We start from the raw sequence: 19,537 nt of genomic DNA, 5'->3' as shown, positions 1-19,537 counted from the left end.
TTCCGCAACAGCAGGGGCAACTGCGAAGGCTTGCAGAAGCTGTGCATGTTCTCCTGCTCACAAACCTAACTCACGCAATGCTGTGGCATACTGGTAAGCTCCTATTTTTTCCTACCACAGCCATGTGGAATGCTTGAAAAATAGAAAGTTGTGCTGTACACGCGAATGATGCACAAAGTAATTTACCTAGGGCAGTAGTTTCTTCATCTCAACGGTAACTCAATTGATACAACAGACACCACCAACCCAATGCCCATATGCCAACACATTAAGTAACACATGTAAAGTGTGCATGCAAAAGTACATTCCTAAAGCATCTGCGTCGCTCTGGAATGCACTGTGCCCACTTTACCCGTAAAGGCAACACATGCGCAGTCATGCGGAATATGTTTTAATAAAGAAAAAAACTGTACGACAGAGACATTTGTGTTCAGCACCAGTCAACATAGTTTTGGAATCTGACCGCGGCTTCGAACCCGGACGAGGACGCCCGCAACTTGGTTGCAGGGTACAAGTTGCTTAGACATGCAATATCTCGCGAGGAACGTTAAATACGGGGTGCCATGTGATGAGCTTTCATCGCACGTTAAAGAACCCTCAGGTGGGCAAAAGCAATCCACAGACCGACCGCTGTGGCGTCGCTCATAATCTCAGTTGCCTCGCGACGTAAACCCCCAATTATTATAGTTTTGGAATCTGCATAGCTCGGGTCACATTCGTGCAGCGTGCGATATCATCACAAGACGCATTAATGCTCACAAGCTTGCCGAGCTTTAAAGGAAAATAATTGTAGCATTCATTTAGGGCTCTGACATTTCTACTGTCAGGTACTAACTCACATCATTGCCTCCCTTTTGCGCAACAACAAGGCTGCAGCAGACCTAACAGGGTGCTCATATGCAAAGATATGCGTGTATTTGTACAAATAATGTGTATTACGTATCAAATTTTATGGCTGGTCAGTCCCTTGTATCAATAATAACAACAACAACAGCAAAAAAGGAAATTACCTGCTCAAAAGCGGCACTTGCCATTGAGTACCTGACAGTGAAGTGCACGAAAACGCAGTATCTTGTGGGTAATTGTGTTTACTTAATTAGTTGGTCTTTCCTATTATTTATGGAATGGAGTGGAATTCTGAAATTTCACGGTGCAGTGATTAGATAAAATTAACTGCACATATAAAAAATATTGACCGTACTGCTGCTCGGGCTGTTTTGAATAGGTATTTCCTTAGGCTCTTCAGATATATACATGCTGACCCAGAAAAAGTGCCATTGAATTATAATAAAAAATACGCCACCTATAATCATACGGTCAAAGGCATTTGTTCTTACTAGGTTTTTGCCACCTTCTGATGTGAATGTTGTGTAAGGTAAGTTGAAACTACGTAAAGTGCGAAATGAAGTCGGAAATTGGCCAAGCAGTGGTCACTGTTTACCCCACTAATGTGAAGAGCGTGTCTAATTTACTGAAATTAATGATTAATGATAATTAATCATTAATTAATGATAACTGAAATTAATGATTAATGATAATTAATCGATAAATTAATGATAAATGATAGATGATTAATGATAAATTAATGATAACTGAAATTAATGATTAATGATAATTGACAGGGATATTCAGGAGCTATCTCATCGGAAACAATAGCCGAACCGAATAGCCGAGCCAAGCTCTACGGAGCTCCCAGAGGATAGCGCGCGACGAATTTTTCAGTGCAATCCCTTTGTGCTTTCCAAAATGTACTCCCGGGTAGAGTAGGTCACGTGACCAGGTTATACCACGAGACCTGAAAAAACCTACTCGGCTGCATGGTTTTGGGAACACATGGGCGACTGTGGCCGAGTAAACATGAGGTGGGCGGTTTGTTCATACGCGCGTCGGAGTTATTTTATAGCGAAGATCCCGATTGGGAAGACGTGATGGATGTTGTGCAAGACAGCTGCGTCGCGAAAGACAGGTACAGCCCTTCTGAATCGAAATACGGACATATAAGCTATATCCAATTGACTTTGCCGCGTGGTTTTATTTTTCGTCTGGAGCACACTCTAGTATAAACTTTGTATTTTTTGTCCAGGGTATTTGACCTAAAATTCAAGGTTACGCGGAGGTTATAGTACCCGTTGAGACGCCTGAACTCTACAAAAGCAATTTTCGGTTTCAGAAGCCTTCGTTTGAACGGGTATTGTTGTTGATCGCGCCGGCTCCGGCCACTGATGGAGTTGTTGGCAGGCCTTGCATGGCACCAGAGAAGCACCTGATGGTTCGAGCTGATGTGCAATGCCCAGCACTGAACGCGTCTGCACGAACTCACGCCCGCGGAACCCATGTTAGCAGTTCAACGCGTACCGCACGTTGCAACGTTGCATACCTTCTCTGACTTGAATCAGTCACTCTGAATTTTTGCAAATTGCCGTTCAAGTACTCACATGTGACAATACCAGTGTCGCGAGCATTGAGCTGCGCAAAACGGAAGAGAAAAAATGGCGATGACCACATTCGTGAAGATTAGGTCCCCGTGAAAATTACACCTGATACAGTATTTGCGATTTTATTTTGGGGGGCAGCGAATACAAAACGTGACAAAAAAAGAACACCAGCATCCATCAAACCATCTATCAATCCATTAACAAATAGCCTCGCGAACTACTGCTGGGGCGGCACGATCACACATGCAGTAGCAGGTCAGTTAACGAACGTAAAAACAAACAAACGAAGTATGACAGGAAAAAAAAAAAATAACAACGCAACGTAGTGTTCGGGGAAGTGAATCTCGCGGATGTCAGTATGTGTACTTGACTAGCTGTTGAAAACCATACCGGAAAATCCGCGCTGAAATAACTGTGTCATCTTGCTTCATTCCTTCCCTTCAGAGGATTTATCTCTTGATTCCGCAAATGTGCGAACATAGGATACCGCCCCAGTGTGACGCCATTACTCGGCTTACCCACCCCTCCCCACCTTGGGAGGGTGTGTAGACCGACCCAAGCAGCACAATGTACCGAAAGTCGAGTGCAATAGGGGTGGACGGGTAAGTGGAAAACCTTGAACAGACTCATCAAACTAAAACACATTGATAAGATACGTACCATCCACCCCTATTGCAGTCGACTTTCAGTACACTGTGCTGCTTGGGGAGTTAACCCGACAGCGGACTCGACCTAGTTTTGGAACCGGAGTAGCCACGCTATCGAGTAACTTAGCCCGATTTTGGAACGCCACTTCGTACTCCGGAGTTAACTCGGGTAGGTTTAGGAACATCGTCAGTCCGACGAAAGGAGGTTGAAAACCCAGCCCACTTCAGCATCGCAGAAAGAGATGACACAGGCACGGCTTATCGCGTCCGGCTTTCGCTGGGATCATGCTTTCCCTCTCCCACTTTCAGGACCTGTTAGTTTTTTTCTACTACCACTCTGTGGGCTCGGTTTGGAACTGCCTTTCGCCGGACTGACAGCTGTTGTACTCAAAAAGTCGTAGCACTTTATGGTCCGGTGCTCCGAAAAGTATAATGTTCGGCTATTTTTTCCGATGGGATATCTCGTGGATATCACTGCCAATTATCATGAATTTGAGTAAATTCGCCACGCTCTTCATATTGGTGTGGCAAAAAAGTGACATTTACTTAGTAACTCTCCTAGTTCAGTTCGCAAATATTTACATAATCAAAACTTACGATACGTGACATTCACATCAGGAGGTGGCAAAAACCTAATCAGAACAAATGCCTTTGACCGCATGATTCTAGATGGCGTATTTTTTTTTATTATAATTCAATGACACGTTTTCTGGGACACCCTATATACACATGTCGCCTGCCATCCCTGCATCCCGAGTGCATTCCTAGCCGCGGTTACATGAACGCAACAGAGATGGATCAAGTTAGTTTATGGCAGCAAATCCCCTCCCATTGGGCTGCATCATCCAATCTCCTGGAGGGATCGATGTGAGGACCCGTTTCTCTCGGATTCATGTAACCGCGCCTCCTGAGAATACAATGGTGTTTGTAACCTAGAAGACCTTTGTTTGTTCGATCTTTTAGAAGTCCCCATCATGAGTTTGTTGCAATACATGCAAGCATAAACGGTAACACGAAGGTGACATTCAGCATCCACCAGTTTCTTCACCTGACAAAGTGTGCAGAAGCCCTGGGACCCCTGTGGCCACATTCAGCGTTTGTGTTAGTGGGAGGTAACCGTGTGCTCCTAAAGTATGTAACAACAGCGAAGGGTGCACCAAACCAAGTCTTTGAGAGAGTTGCAATGCTGCAGGAGCTCGGACTAATATTATCATGTGTGACACTCTCTCCACGTGTGGGCCGCATATGTGAAAACATGCTGGAATACAAAAGAATACGAAGCGCCACAAAACTGGAAAAAGCATCCCTGCTAGGATGCAACAAGCACGTTACAAACCTCACACGCGCGGAGAAAAGAGCGCTGCATCAGGTTTGCACTGCCTCTCCACAGTCAGATTTAGAGTATTATCGCATTGTTGTGAAGGACATGGTCCTGCACAGTCAGAACTACTCAAAACCTTTCAAAACAGATAGCAGTGTAATAGTGATGAAACAAAATGAGTTCCTTCAGATCAGAAGAATACTGCAAGTCTCGGATAGCGGCCACCTGATGTGCGTACTTCTGTGCAAAAACATACTTTTGCCAGACACACCTGAGGCAGCAAGGTTTCCAAGCTATTTGAAGGAGTGCTGTATATTACTGCAAGGGACTCGCCGCGCAATCCCAATACCAGAGGTCTACAGCGTATGCGTTTTCATTAGCTTTCCTTGTGAGGAAAATGCAGATGTATGTACACTCCCAAGTCGTATTGAAAAGATTAGTGCATATATGAGGAAGTGCATGCTTGCCTCCTCTAGCCAAATGCTCACTTTTTAATAACTAAAGCACGGTGTCATGTCAATACTCTATTAAATGTTTAATTAAAACCCCTGAAATATAAACTTCAGTGCACAGCGCGGTGGAAATGAACTGCTGAAGATGGTACGAGTGTGACTTTTTTCTTGCATTATGGAGCTATAATAATTACCTTGTAATAGTGTATATCCTTCTCCTCACCCCGCACTCTCTTTTCCAGCAATCCGAAGTAATAATCAAATCATTCCTGCTATGGCAGGTTGTATGTTTCAACTTTTGTTGCATTAAAGTCCATTAAAGTGAACTTATTGTTTTACAGAGAGCATGCACCGAAGTAATACTACCAATAATAACCCATGCACAGAAGTAATAAAAGGTGTAATAGCGGCATACGCTTCTTTCTGTTTCTCAGTTTGCTGTCTGTCAGGAAAGCATTCACCTAAAATATGCCACCAGTACCAGTTCCAGAGCATTCGAGGGCAGAATTTCCATTTTACCATAATGATGTCAAGAGTAATGTGAAAGCAGAAGCCAAAGCGGCCTCATTTCAAGCAAGCGTTACACAAACCTGCAGGTGATGCTGTGCAAGTGATGGAGAAAGTCCCACGCGCTTTTTAGTTCATTTTTAATTGGGAAAATCGCAAAAACACAAAACGTACGTATCGTAATAGCTTACATTGCAGCTGGCAATGTTACAAAGAAATAAACTGAAGAAGCCGAAGAGTAGCGTAATCATGATGAATTATTCACATGACGGCGGAGATGGCTTCTGAGACTGCCTTTTCTGCAAAATGTTGCCGAACAGAGACCACACTTGTAAGGGCGTTCGCCTGTATGTTGCATCATGTATTCTACGAGACAACTATAGGTTGAGAACGAACGAGAACGAATCACACATCGAGTGTCTCCACGATCAACAGTTTTGTGCCAGTACAGTGCCGTCGTACCGTTGAATGATGTGCCACAGATACTGCACGCATATGGTTTGATGTTGCCATGCGTATTCATGTGGAACAACGATGTCACTTTTCGCGTGAACGACTTTGAGCATATTTTACACTTGTGAGACTTCTCTCCACTGTGACGAAGTAAGTGTGTCAAGTAAGTGGGTGTTTACGTCGCGAGACAACTGAGATCGTGAGCGACGCCGCAGCGGTCGGTTTGTGGATTGCTTTTGCCCACCTGAGGTTTTTTTTTTAACGTGCGATGAAAGCTCATCACACGGCACCTCGTATTTAACGTCCCTCGCGGAAGACGGCATGCCTAAGCAACTTGTACCCTGCCACCAAGTTGCTGGCGTCCTCGGCCGGGTTCGAACCCGCGATCTCGGGATCAGAAGGCGAACACGCTACCAACTGAGCCACTGAAGCCGGTGTAAGTGAATAACGAGGCTGCACTTTCGAGAAAAGCATTTCATGCAGATGACACACGTGAACGGCCTGGCCCTTGTGTGCATCCTTTCATGTCGACGAATAGATCCACTTCGAAGCATAAGGACAGAAGGTACACTCGAATAACCCAATCCGTCTTGATATTGATTGCGTAGTTCCTGTACCAGAATTACAAAATAAATACACGTTACCATGTTATCAGTCGCAACAGTTGACGTCAGATACGTCATTGGACCTCTTTCTAGAAACAGACTAAGCGCGGGGATTATGTGGTTTCCGTGATCCACAGCAACTTAAAGAACTCATTTGTCGGCGTGTTGTGTTTGAACAGCGTGAAACAGAGACAGCTGGAACCGAGGAACCGAGCCAACGATAGAAGACTATGATATCGAAAACTGTTAAAAACTGGGCTGTTCGGTAGTTCATACTTTAAAAGCGATAAAAGCTCCCGTGACCCCGATAAAGTTTTTATCGTTTTGAAAGTATGAGATTGAACTGGGGCAATTTCGAGAAAGGATGCACAGCGCGAAAACACGACCAGGGTATTCCCACCGCTTGTTAAAACTTGTTGCTCTCTTGTTTCTTGAATTACATTTTTTAAATTAATGTGAATCTCTACAATTCGTTCGCTTAATCCAGAGTCGTAATTGGGGCGATCCCATATAACCGAATCACTTACGGTATGTTCGTATTAAGAACAAAACTAGTAAAGAAGCGTTCCACTTAAGTGTACAAAATCGGGCGTTCTAACCCTCTGCAGCCATTTGTTTGTTTGGGGTCCATACACAGAGCACATAAAATCAATATGAGAGGCCAAAACACACATCAAGGCATCCTAAATAGGTTACAAGGTGAAACACGACGTCGCCTGAAAAAGAAGGTAATTCTTCCACACAAATGTCTGTACTATCAATGTATCACAAGTCGCTGAAGGTCATTCGAAAGGAAGTCATGATTTCCTCAGAATACAGGAAAGAAGGCAACTTCATGCTCCTGTCCAGACTTGTACACCCATCCTTGGAAAGAAAATGGAAGACTCGATACGTAAAGAGTGAACATGCAAAGTGAAATACAACATGATTTGCATTGCATTCATAAAGTGTATAATAACAGACAAATAGTGAGGAAACGCGTGTTGTGTAGAAAATATAACACTAGAGTACAGCAGATGTATTTGTTGTCCTGGCAGGAATATGTCCGTAAATTGCATGGTACGATTTACCGTTGGGTAGCGAGATGCGAATGAAAGCAAGCAACTGGCTGTAGCAAAAAAAAAAAACACAAACACCGTGAATATAAACACCGACAAAATGACAGCCGAAATCCTCCTGGTTCCTCTTAGCGATTATACAATCAGGGTCTCACGCAGGATTTTCGTCTTAGCTTATGTTGGGTCTCGGAAGGGGGACGGATGTATGATACACATATGATATGGCTGCTGCCCTGCATATTCATATGAAGTACATTCATCGGGAAAAGTTTTGGGAAGTGTTGTAATAACGTTCGTGCAGCATTAGCTGATATGGTAGTTCGGGTGAAATGTCTGCACATAATCCTTTCGTCGCAGGAATTTTCATTTAGAACCGGCTTGCTTCAGAACTCATTTCTGCTGAAACTGTACAATCATTCTTGTCTCGGTTTACCGATATGCTACGATACTACCTTGCATGTGAAGCATTGTTTACTCTATTATTCAGCTAGATTTTCATCTATTGATTTTTGGTTTGCGGAGTCAGCACCGTATTACTGCACTGAACTGCATATGCATTTTCTCATTTTATTGTCTGTCGGAGTTATCTAACATTCGGTCCTTTGTCTTCTGGAATTGTGCACTGTATTACCTTGTATTACTGCCACCTACTCCTGTTACAGCCCCACTTTGGGCTAACAGTATGTTTGAAATAAATAAATTACATGGAAGGCGCGCAACGCATCTGTATGATAGGCAAACAATATAGGTACAGCTTGGGACAAAAGTTTACGGAACACCAGAGGGTCACATTTCTCTATTTGGGTGACACCCTCGTGGCAAACAGGAGTGGACACACAAACTGAGGGACGGACAGAATATCCGGTCGCCTGTTTCTTATTCGATCTGTTCGTAATATCTAGAAGGGGGAGGTCCCGATGAAGAAATACGTCAGTGCCGTGTTCCGTGAACTTTTCTCCCAAGCTGTACGCTGCGCTCGCACACTTCTTTCGTCTCTCACAAAGGAAGGCAGGATATGTGAGTAAAGAATACTCGTGTGCAAACGTTGCACATACGTTCCGTATGCGGCATTCCTGTCACCTTAGAGGGCGTATCACTCTCGGCTGGTGCGTTTGTATGAAGCAGGTCACATGTTACTCTTTCCTAACGCTTGTAAAAATTGAAGGTATTCCTCAAAAATATATTGAATTTAGAACACAAAAATAACTCTTTAAAGGGTTTCTGACCAGAAGCTGGAGAGCCTTTTCCGCAGTGGCTACCGATAGAATACACAAAAGCAACTTCATATACGAAAATTCATGCCTCAACACCTCGTAGTTTTCGTAAACTCGAATTTTGAACATCGCGGTTCACGCCGACGCTGGCACACCTAGCGTCAAACCAAGAAAACGTAAGCATATATAGAAAACTCATCTGGTCATCCCACCGTGATGACGTCAATCGCCCATGCAATCCGCGCGCAGAATGCCGTCACGTGATCGAGCACTACAACAACAACTTTCAGCAAGAACCAACATTTTTACGCCGATATACTGTTGTCACAATGTCTGGAAATAAAAAGTATGTATATACTTCGAAATCTACGACCTGTTTTATAACTGCGATAATCCAATTAGCGACTTCCGTGGAAAGAGGAGCTATGAGGCTACGAGCTACGACGACTTTCGGGATCCAGCGCGCTATTTCACTGCGTTAGCGTAGTGTGTGCATTTCCAAGTTTTCTTTAGTTATATCTTTTGGAACAACGACCAATTTATCGAGTTACAGCCCTTACTTCATTTGACGTGCCTCGGTTGTGTCGTCAAAACGAGATTATTCGGCGGGCATTCAGTTCCGTACGATACTGTGCATTCAACCGCAGCGGCAGGTATGGTTGGCAGCGGATTTTGCCAATCGTATTTGAAGAATGCAGACTATGAGACGGACCCCTCAGTTTGAGTACAAAGAACCTCCGCCTACAGCAGTCCGCAGTGCTTTCCTTGAATCTGTAGGACAGGACAACCAGAGACCAGAAGTGAAGAGTGTTTATTCTGGCAGGATGCTGCCGGTGGACTGACGGCCAGAGAGCCGAGAAGCGCGGGCCAAAAAAAGGAAAAGGAGCGCGCGATAGATGGCACGGCTGGATGTCGTCGTTGTCGTCACCACATGGCTCCCCCCCTTAGACCGGTGGGAGCTGGGATGTGCCGGACGGCGGCGAGGTTAGGTGACTAGCGGACACAGGACGGCTTGCAGTTCATGGAAGGCAGCGCTTGAGGGTCCGGTGGGGGTGGGTGATGATGATGATGATTGGGAGTTTTGTGGCGCAGCGACAACTAGGATCATAATGCGCCAAAACTCTGGTGTTATTTAAAACAAATTTAACTTAAAAATAGAGTGATTTGTTTAAAATCAAAAGGAATCGAAAGGTGTTGGTTCGATAAGTGTGTAAATCACCATATAAAATGAGATAACTAAGATATTACAATTCATTCACGATGCCTATATCTCTTAAAAATAGGAAAACGTCCTCGAAAGGGATGACAGCCTCATCCCCTAGTAATAATGCGGGGTGAAGGGGGATACAGTACTTGTAGAAGATGTGAAAATGACTTTGGCGATGTGTCATAAAGGAAGGGCAACTAATGAGTATATGCAAAATGGAAAGGTCTGCGCCACAGTGTGCACACTCAGGTGCTTCCTCTCCTCGTAAAAGGTACGCATGGGTCAAATGTGTGTGACCCAATCTTAACCGACTTGACAAAATCTCGTGTAGCCGGTTTTTAAATACTTGAACTGGGGCTCCAATTTGAGATTTAACTGTGTGCAATTTGTTATCTGTTTGGCCAGACCAGAAAGCTTACCACTTCCTGCGGATGACCCTTTTCAAATCCAGCAGCAGATCAGGGAGAGGGATTTCAAAAGAAGTGTTGTCATAACCATGGGCAGCGAGAGCTGCACGGTCAGCCCTCTCGTTGCCGCTTATACCGACATGGCTGGGTACCCAACAAAGTTTCAAACTGTACCCTTTCTCATATATGACAGTTGCTAAATGCTGCGCACGTCGAACTAAAAGGTTTTTGTGTGGCTTGATGTTACAAATGGCATGTATGGAACTCAGTGAGTCTGTATATATAACAGACGACGTTATCCGTGTTTCTAGAATATGATTTAGTGCAACAATAATCGCATACATTTCTGCGCTGAAAATTGTCAGAACACTGTTCAAAGAATGCGATTTTGTACATGTTCCTGAAATCATGGCGCACGATACTCCTGTACTAGTTTTTGAGGCATCCGTGTAAATATCAGTGTGTTCACCGAAGCCTTCCTTGAGGGTCTCAAATTCTTGCTGTATTTCCACAGGAGGCCTCTCATGTTTGTTAAATTTGGTTAGCGAAGTATCATGTGCCACGGGTGTCCGCCAAGGAGGGAGCATTTGTGGGGGCTGTAGCGGGGGTAGATTGTAGCTCTGCGTAAAAGTATAGTGCTCTATATTTTGTTGGAGCCGGATACTGTATACAGGAATGGCATTCGGTTTGTTCATGAATAGCCGTTCGGAACATGTACCCTCCACACAGGGCAGCGCAGGATGCTGAGGGTAACCTTTAATTCTGAGCCCATACGACGCACCAAGATAAAACCGTCGTCTTTCTAGGGACCATTCATTTGCTTGAACGTAAAGACTTTGGACTGGAGAAGTTCTGAAGGCTCCAAGGACCAGCCTTAATCCGAGGTGATGCACTGTGTCTAAGGTCTTCATAACTGAGGGACGTGCAGACCCATACACGAAACATGCATAATCTAGCCTAGCACGGACAGTGGATATGTAAATGCGGTGGAGGGTTTCGCGGTCTGCTCCCCAAGACCTATGAGAGAGGATCTTCAGCACATTCAAAGATCTTAAGCATTTGCGTTTCAAATCCTTCACATGGGCCAGAAAGGTCAGCTTTCTGTCAAAAATCAAACCAAGAAACTTATGTTCATACTGAACACAAATATCCTGACCTTTCATTTGGAGTGATGGATCCGGAAAAAGGCCTCTTGTTCTGGAAAACGGTACGCAAACAGTCTTGGTGGGTGAGAACCTGAACCCGTTTTCAGATGACCATTTGGTTAGCCTGTTGATAGTCAGCTGGAGCTGTCTTTCGCACACAGCAAGGTTAGAAGACGAAACACATATTTGCAGATCGTCTACATACAAAGAATACGAGACGGATGGGGGTATAACACTGGCCAGTGAATTCATTTTTATTACAAAAAGGGTGACACTGAGAACGGCGCCTTGCGGGACACCATTCTCCTGTACGAAAGGCCTCGATAAAGTAGTGCCCAACTGAATTCTAAACAGTCGACTCTGGAGGAAGTCTCTGACACAGCGAAACAGGCGACCACGCACTCCCAGAGAGTGGAGGTCCCTGAGAATACCATAACGCCACGCTGTGTCATAGGCCTTCTCCAAATCAAAAAAGACAGAAACACAGTGCTGTTTCCTGATGAAAGCTTCCCTTATTATACTTTCTAGGCGCAGAAGATGATCAGTTGTTGAGTGTGCAGCTCTAAAGCCGCACTGAAAACGGTCCAGACACTGGTTTTGTTCCAGGTAGTACGCAAGTCGACTGTTCACCATGCGCTCGAAGGTTTTTCCGAGACAGCTGGTGAGAGCAATCGGCCTGTAGCTTGATGGATCAGATTTATCTTTTCCTGGCTTCAAGAGAGGGATGACTGTTGCCAATTTCCAGCTAGAAGGTAGCATGCCTTCTTTCCAGACCAGATTAAAGAAGTCCAAAAGACTGTCAAGGGAGGTGTCTGACAGATGGCTGAGCATAGAAGAATAATGTTGTCTGGTCCAGGTGCCGTGGCTTTACGAGAAAACAAGGCTTGAAGAAGTTCTGGTTTTGTAAATGGCTTATTGTAGCCACATCTGTCACCTGATGCGCTTGAGAGTGTTTGTTTTTCCGCACGCTCCTTGAACCTTAAGAAGTCAGGTGTGTAATGTGATGAGCTCGAAACGTTTGAGAAGTGCTCACCAAGAGCATTTGCCTGTTCATCTATGCTCTTACAAACTGTGCCATTAACCTGTAGTAGAGGTACGGAAAAGCTGGCGTAGTCGCCCTTAATTTTTCTTAGTCTATCCCACAGTGCTTTTGAAGGGGTGTTAGAGTTTAGAGAGGATACAAATCTTTTCCACGACTCCTTCTTGGCTCGGCGTCGCGTCCATCGGGCTTTAGCACGAGCTTTTTTAAATGCAAGCAGATTAGCACTTGTGGGGTATCTTCGAAATATCCCCCACGCTCGGTTCTGCTCCCTGCGTGTTTTCTCACATTCACTCGTCCACCAGGGTTTAGGACGCCTGGGGAGATTCCCTTTTGTTTGTGGGATGGATAGTGTAGCAGCATGAATAATTTTGTCTGTGATCACCTTGTTGGCCTCCTCCACACAGAGACGATCAAAAGATGAAGGTGCAAGTTCTGCCTCTTTGGTAAATAACTCCCAGTCTGCTTCAGATAGCTTCCACCGGGGTGGCCGTGCTCTTTTATTACTGGTACCAGAGAATTTAAGGATAACCGGAAAGTGATCACTACCTCGAGGGTTTTGGTCGACTTTCCAGTCAACAAAGGGGTAAAGAGTGGGACTGCATAATGAGATGTCAATTGCAGAGAGTGACTGGGTTGCAGAGTTCATGTAGGTCGGCAACCCTCTAACAAACAAACAAATTGACCAGGAAAAGAGTATTCTTTCCAACATCTTACCACGGTTGTCAGTTTTTGCACTGCCCCACAAAGAATTGTGGGCATTAAAATCTCCCAAAATCATAAATGGTTGAGGCAGCTGGTCGCAAAGCTGCTCGAAGTCCCTCTGACGTACCATAGCTGAGGGAGGAGAGTACAAAGAGCAGACTGTAATGATCTGGCCTAAGCAAATTTGTATGGCTACAGCTAAGGTCTGTTAACAGTGGAATGTTCCTTACAGGGACAGAGAGTGGTACGACAACAGCCACACCACCAGATGCACGTGCTGTGTGCGCACGGTCCTTGCGGAAAATAGTGTACTTACGAAAAGCATTTAAATTTTCCGAAGTTAGGTACGTTTCCTGTAAACAGAAACACATTGCACTGTTCTCCTCAAACAGGTCATGAACGTCGTCCAAGTTTGAAAAAAGACCTCGACAATTCCATTGGATTATAACCTGTGCACCCATAAAAAGGATGGGAGAGAGAAGCAGCAAAATCCTTAACATGTGGTCGCTAATACAGAATCCCGTGGACTGTTTGGACATGAATGTTATTTAGGGAAGAGTTATCCTTGGTGGAAGCACTTTCTGTGTAGTTTTTGGTCTGCTGCCCCTACCTCGGCTAGATGTCCTCTCTCTCTTTTCTTTCCCCTGAGAGAGTACACCTGGGAGACTAGACGACGACTTCTGCGATAAGCAGTCGTCGTCGTCCATGTCCATGTCTTGCAATGTGGCCTGGGATTGGCCTGGTGTGGCCCCATCCCAGATGGAGGCTGTGCCATCAACTTCAGTAGAAGTTGTGGCTGTCTCCGGAGGAAATCCAGAGACAGGAAGAGACACGTCGGTGTCCTTTCCTTCTTGTTGGGGAGTATGGGGTAGAGGCCCAGAAGTCTGGGTCTCTACAGATTTCCTCAGTGGTGCTACTCCCCTGCGCACCACTTCGGAGAAGGTTCCCTTTCTCGAAAACTCAACCTGCGCTTTTGCATCTCGGTATGAAAGATTTTGTGTCACTTTGACTTTTAGTATGTCCTTCTCTTCCTTCCACCGTGGACAGGCGCGAGAGTAGACAGGATGATTACCTTTACAGTTTGCACACCTGACATCCTTCTCACAGGATTCTGCAGCGTGATCCGTGCCAGCGCATTTCGGACAAGTAGCCTGTCCACGACAGACCTGCGACCCGTGGCCGAAACGTTGGCACTTAAAGCACCTCCGCGGATTGGGGATATATAGCCGGACGTGACAGTTTATGTACCCTGCTTTAATGGTAGTGGGAAGCTTATGTAATTGAAAGGAAAGGACAATATGTTTAGTGGCAATCTCCTTACCGTCTCGACGCATGGTTATTCGCCGCGCTGTCACAACACCTTCGTCCTTTAGACCTTCTTCGATCTCTGCATCTGAACAATCGAGAAGTTCATGTTCCGATATCACGCCCTTCACGATGTTCAGCGTACGATGCCTCGAAACTGTAACAGGTATGCCAGCAATTCTGTTTAGGGAAAACAGAGTTGAGCTTTGCTGTCGTGTCTGGACTTCGATCTGCAAGTCTCCTGTAGTCAGCTTTTTTGCAGAATACGACTTCCCAATGGCTTTTTACAGTTCCTTCGCGATCGCAAATGGTGATACTTTGCTCAGGGGCTTAGACTCATCTTCTCCATGGATGATCAGGACCTTTGCAAACCATGGTTCTGGTGTGAGGTCCAGTGATTGTGTAGTTAGTGCATCGGTGCGGTGCCGCTTTCGGTACCGATCATGTTTTTTTGAGTTTGAAGAATCCATAAAAGAAATGTTGTGGTTCAGTGCAGTGGTGCGTCGCCCACCATGGAGCCCAACAAGGGAACGTGTCCCACACGCTAACGCCTGCCTCTGCACTATACCCTAGTGCAGCTTCTGGAGAGTGAAAGGACTGCCCAAGGTTGACCCTTGCCGCCAAAGAAGGTGAAGGGAGGAAAAAGAAGATAGTGAAGGAGTGGAGAAAGAAAAAGTAATGAAGGGGGAGATGGCGACTAGCTGAATAATCCTGGCCGGGTCTTCCAGGACCACCCGACTATGGGAAGCAGGGGCCAAAGCGGTGTGTTGCTTTCCCGGAGGGGCCCCGAAGGGTCCTAAACAACCTCCGGGTCCACTCAACCGCCAGGATCCCCCTTTCCCCAGACACGGGAAAGCCACGCACAGCTATACGTGGGGGTCTCCCTTCTGCGGCGACCCAACCGTTGGTGCAGGAGGGGGCTACTGCGGCTGCTGCCGGGCGATGGGGGCGCCAAGTTCCCGACGCCGGGCCGGTGGGGGCGGGGAGCTGGAAACGGTACGGCAGAAACTGAGGCGATGGTGAGGTAGGCTGGCTTCAGCCTGTCGACTGCGATGACTTCATGGCGCCCCTTGATGTCAACAACGAAAGTCTTCTGGCTGCGCTGTACCACTTTGAAAGGACCATCGTAGCGGGGGTCGAGAGGTTTACGCACCGCGTCACGCCGCACGAACACATGGGAGGACGGAGGCAGGTCATGGCTGATGAAGACGTGGGAGCCAGGCGGTGTGCGGGGAGGAACGGGACGCAGCTTGCACAGGGTGTCGCGGAGCGTCTGAGCAAACTGCTGGATGTCTGGGACACTGGTGGTAACCGATGAGGACGATGTGCGGAAGAATTCGCCAGACAAGCGAAGGGTGGAGCCGTAAACAAGCTCTGCCGACGAGCACTGAAGGTCCGACCTTAGGGCTGACCGTACGCCGAGGAGGACGATCGGCAGGGAGTCTGTCCAACGGGTGGAGCCATGGACCCGTAGCGAGGCTTTCAACTGCCGATGGAAACGTTCCACCATGCCGTTAGATGCCGGGTGGTACGCCGTCGTCGGGTTCGTGTTATACCCAAAGTGGCTAAGAGGTCGTGGAAAAGGCGCGACTCAAACTGACGACCGCGGTCAGTAGTGATGGTCGTAGGCACGCCAAACCGCGATATCCATCCGGTAACGAAGGCTTGGGCGACGACAGATGCAGTGATCTGTGGGATGGGGAACGCCTCGGGCCAACGCGTATAGCGATCGACGCAAGTTAGCAAGTAGGTTGCTCCGTCAGATGGTGGAAGGGGGCCGACGAGATCGAGATGTACGTGATCGAAGCGTGAAGATGGCTGGGGAATGGAGGCAGTCGGCGTTACTGTGTGTCGGTGTATTTTGGTCTGCTGGCAATGGATACAGGACCTCGTCCAGGCCCGGATTTCAGCGTTGATCTTGGGCCAGACAAAGCGCGTGGTAATCAGCTTCTGAGTGGCCCGCACGCCGGGATGGGAGAGGCCGTGTAGGGCGTCGAAGATGGGACGACGGAAAGTGCTCGGCACGATAGGCCGAGGTGAGCCAGTGGAAACGTCGCAGAGGAGGCGGACGTTGCAAAAAGGAACGGAACGCTCTTCGAAGCGGAGGGAGGACGTTGAGAACAGGTCTGCGAGCTCTTGTGTGTCCTGCTGAACGGCCATGGCAGAGAAATCTATTCGGAAGAGTCCAGGGACGTGGAGTTCGTTGAGACGCGCACGAGAGAGAGCATCTGCGACAACGTTGTCCCGTCCTGGAAGATGACGAATATTGGTGAATTCGGATATAAACGCGAGTTGTCGGAGCTCGCGAGGGGAGTAAGCTGTGCCGGTTGTTGACAGGGCGAAGGTCAGCGGCTTGTGGTCGGTAAGCACGAAGAAGCAGCGGCCTTCCAGGAAGTACCGGAACTGCTTGATTGCAAGGTAGATGCCCAGGAGTTCTCTGCCAAATGTGCTGTACCGAGCTTCTCGAGGTGACAATGGCTTTGAGAAGAACTCGAGCGGCGCCCAATCGCCTTCAAGGTGTTGCTGAAGGACTGCGCCTACCGCGTTGCTCGAGGCGTCCACCATGATGCTGGTGAAAGCATCGGGCTTGGGGTGGACCAGGAGAGTTGCGTGCGAGAGTTTCTCCTTGAGTTCGACGAAAGCAGCCGCGGCGGAATCCGTGCAGGTGAATGACGGTGTCGAGTTGCGCTTGTGACGTAGGAGGTCGTTGAGGGGCTGGGAGGCTTGCGCACATCCAGGGAGAAAGCGGCGGTAGAAATTTACCAGCCCTAAAAATGCGCGCAACTGCCGAAAGTTGGTTGGCTCGGGGAACTTCTGTATGGCCTCAACCTTGCTCGAAAGGGGACGGATGCCATGCTGGTCCACGTGATGCCCGAGAAATTCGAGTTCGGGGACGGCGAACTCGCACTTGGCCGTGTTGATGACTATTCCGTGAGCATCGAGGCGCTTACAGAGCAGACGGAGGTGCATCTCGTGTGCCGCTTCAGAAGAGTTTGCAATGAGGATGTCGTCCAAGTAGGCGAAACAGAAATCTAGCCCGCGAAGTACTTGGTCGACAAAGCGTTGGAAGGACTGTGCCGCATTACGGAGCCCGAACGGCATGCGGACAAACTCAAATAGTCCAAAAGGGGTGATTATCGCCGTTTTTGGGATGTCCTCCGGAGCCACAGGGATCTGATGGTATGCTCGAACAAGATCTATCTTGGAGAAACATGTTGCCCCATGAAGGTTGGCCGCGAAGTCCCGGAGATTGGGGAGAGGGTAGCGGTCAGGTATGGTGACTTTGTTGAGGGCGCGATAATCACCACACGGGCGCCAATCTCCGGTCTTCTTTGGGACGAGATGAAGCGATGACGCCCAACTGCTGGAGGAAGGTCGAATGAGGCCACGGTCGAGCATATGTTGAAATTCTTGACGGGCAACGCGGAGTTTTTCTGGTGCAAGGCGGCGGGCTCGAGCATGTACAGGTGGTCCTGTGGTGGCAACATAATGTAGGACGTCATGCTTGACAGGGCGTTCGGTATTTGGAGAAGGCGACAAGTTCGGGAAGCTACGGATGATGGCCTCAAAACGGGACTGAGGGCTGGAGCGTATGATCATGGGGCTCAGAAGTGCAGGCGCTGAAGGAATGCCCTGTACCGTGAGGCTAGTGCGGGTGTCCAGAAGCCGACGTCTGCTCATGTCCACAAGAAGGCCGAAGTGCGCCAAAACGTCGGCGCCAATAATGGCATGTTTGACGTGAGCAACGACGAACACCCAGGGGAAGCTTTGCCGAAGTCCAATGTCGACGGTGTTCAAGCGTTCGCCGTAAATGGGGATGGGGGTTCCGTTGGCAGCTTCGAGGGAAGAGGAAGCGGATTGGCGCTTCTTGTCGCAGCTTGTTGGGGGAATGACGCTAATCTCGGCGCCGGTGTCGATGAGGTACCGGACGCCTGTGCGGCGGTCCATAATGAAGAAGAGAGAAGGAGGACGACAGGGGGAAGTGCCAACAGAGCCGGTCGCCATCAGTTGTTGGCAAGACGGTTTCCCGGAAAAGAGCAGGGAGGGGTGCACTTGTGAGCACGGTCGCCGAAGGTCTCGTGTACCAACAAAGGGTACTGTCTGGATCGCGAGGTCTCGGACTGCGACACCGGCGACGGAACGATGAGGATCTAGTGCGCGGGGGGTGCAGGGCTGGGGCTTCGGGAACGAGGAATTCGAAGGCTAGAGATGACGAGTTCCGTAAGTTTGGCGACGTCTGCTCGAAGTCTAGCCAATTCGGATTGCTCTTCGGGCTGCGCAACCGCGGTGGACAACGCCGGAGTGGCGATGGAAAGGCTCATGTTGTCCATAATCTTGTCTGCTAGCTGCGCCAATTCGTCGAGAGGGATACTGTCTGAGCTGGACAGGATCATCGATGGAAGACGCTGGAGGAAGAGCTCGCGCACGATGGAAGCATCGACCGATGACGCACTGTTCCCCAAAAGTTGCTGCATCCGGCGCAAGAGTTGGGACGGCTTGCGGTCGCCCAGTTCTTCTGAGGTGATCAGTTGTTGCAAGCGCCGTTGCTCAGAAGCCGTTGTGCGCCGGACGAGCTCTTCTTTCAGCCTGTCAAAAGGTCGTGATGCGGGTCGGGTCATAATGATATCGCGAACTTCAGCCGCTTCGGCTGGGGAAAGCGCTGAGACCACGTAGTGGAATTTCGTCAGTTGGCAGCTGACCCCACGGGTGGCAAACTGGGACTCGATATGAGCGAACCATAGAGCAGGGTCGGACGGCCAGTACGGGGGAAGCTTGAGGGCAACTGCGCCCAGGCGTGGAGGTGCGGGATCGCCAGAGCCGGGAGCTTCCATGGTGAATGCGGCAGCGACAAGGATAGGTGTTCCAGTCCGGGTCACCAACTGTAGGACAGGACAACCAGAGACCAGAAGTGAGGAGTGTTTATTCTGGCAGGATGCTGCCGGTGGGCTGACGGCCAGAGAGCCGAGAAGCGCGGGGCGAAAAAAGGAAAGGGAGCGCGCGATAGATGGCACGGCTGGATGTCGTCGTTGTCGTCAC

The 19,537-nt window shown here is 48.1% G+C and overlaps 1 protein-coding gene across 1 annotated transcript; it reads right to left on the bottom strand.

Annotated features, from left to right (window-relative positions):
* Window positions 1-18,651: 18,651 nt before the first annotated feature.
* LOC135375331 (uncharacterized) lies at window positions 18,652-19,332 on the bottom strand. Its single transcript, XM_064608060.1, has one exon. It carries the CDS (start codon window positions 19,330-19,332, stop codon window positions 18,652-18,654), a length of 681 nt encoding a protein of 226 aa, XP_064464130.1.
* Between the last annotated feature and the right edge of the window lie 205 nt (window positions 19,333-19,537).

Source organism: Ornithodoros turicata, unplaced genomic scaffold (assembly GCF_037126465.1).
Source record: "Ornithodoros turicata isolate Travis unplaced genomic scaffold, ASM3712646v1 ctg00000857.1, whole genome shotgun sequence".
Lineage (NCBI taxonomy): Eukaryota > Metazoa > Arthropoda > Arachnida > Ixodida > Argasidae > Ornithodoros > Ornithodoros turicata.
This window is presented reverse-complemented; position numbering and strand designations above follow the sequence as displayed.

Bases quoted from the DNA above. Each gene is read 5' to 3' on its own strand.
- LOC135375331 (XM_064608060.1), bottom strand. From the start codon at position 19,332: ATGGAAGCTCCCGGCTCTGGCGATCCCGCACCTCCACGCCTGGGCGCA.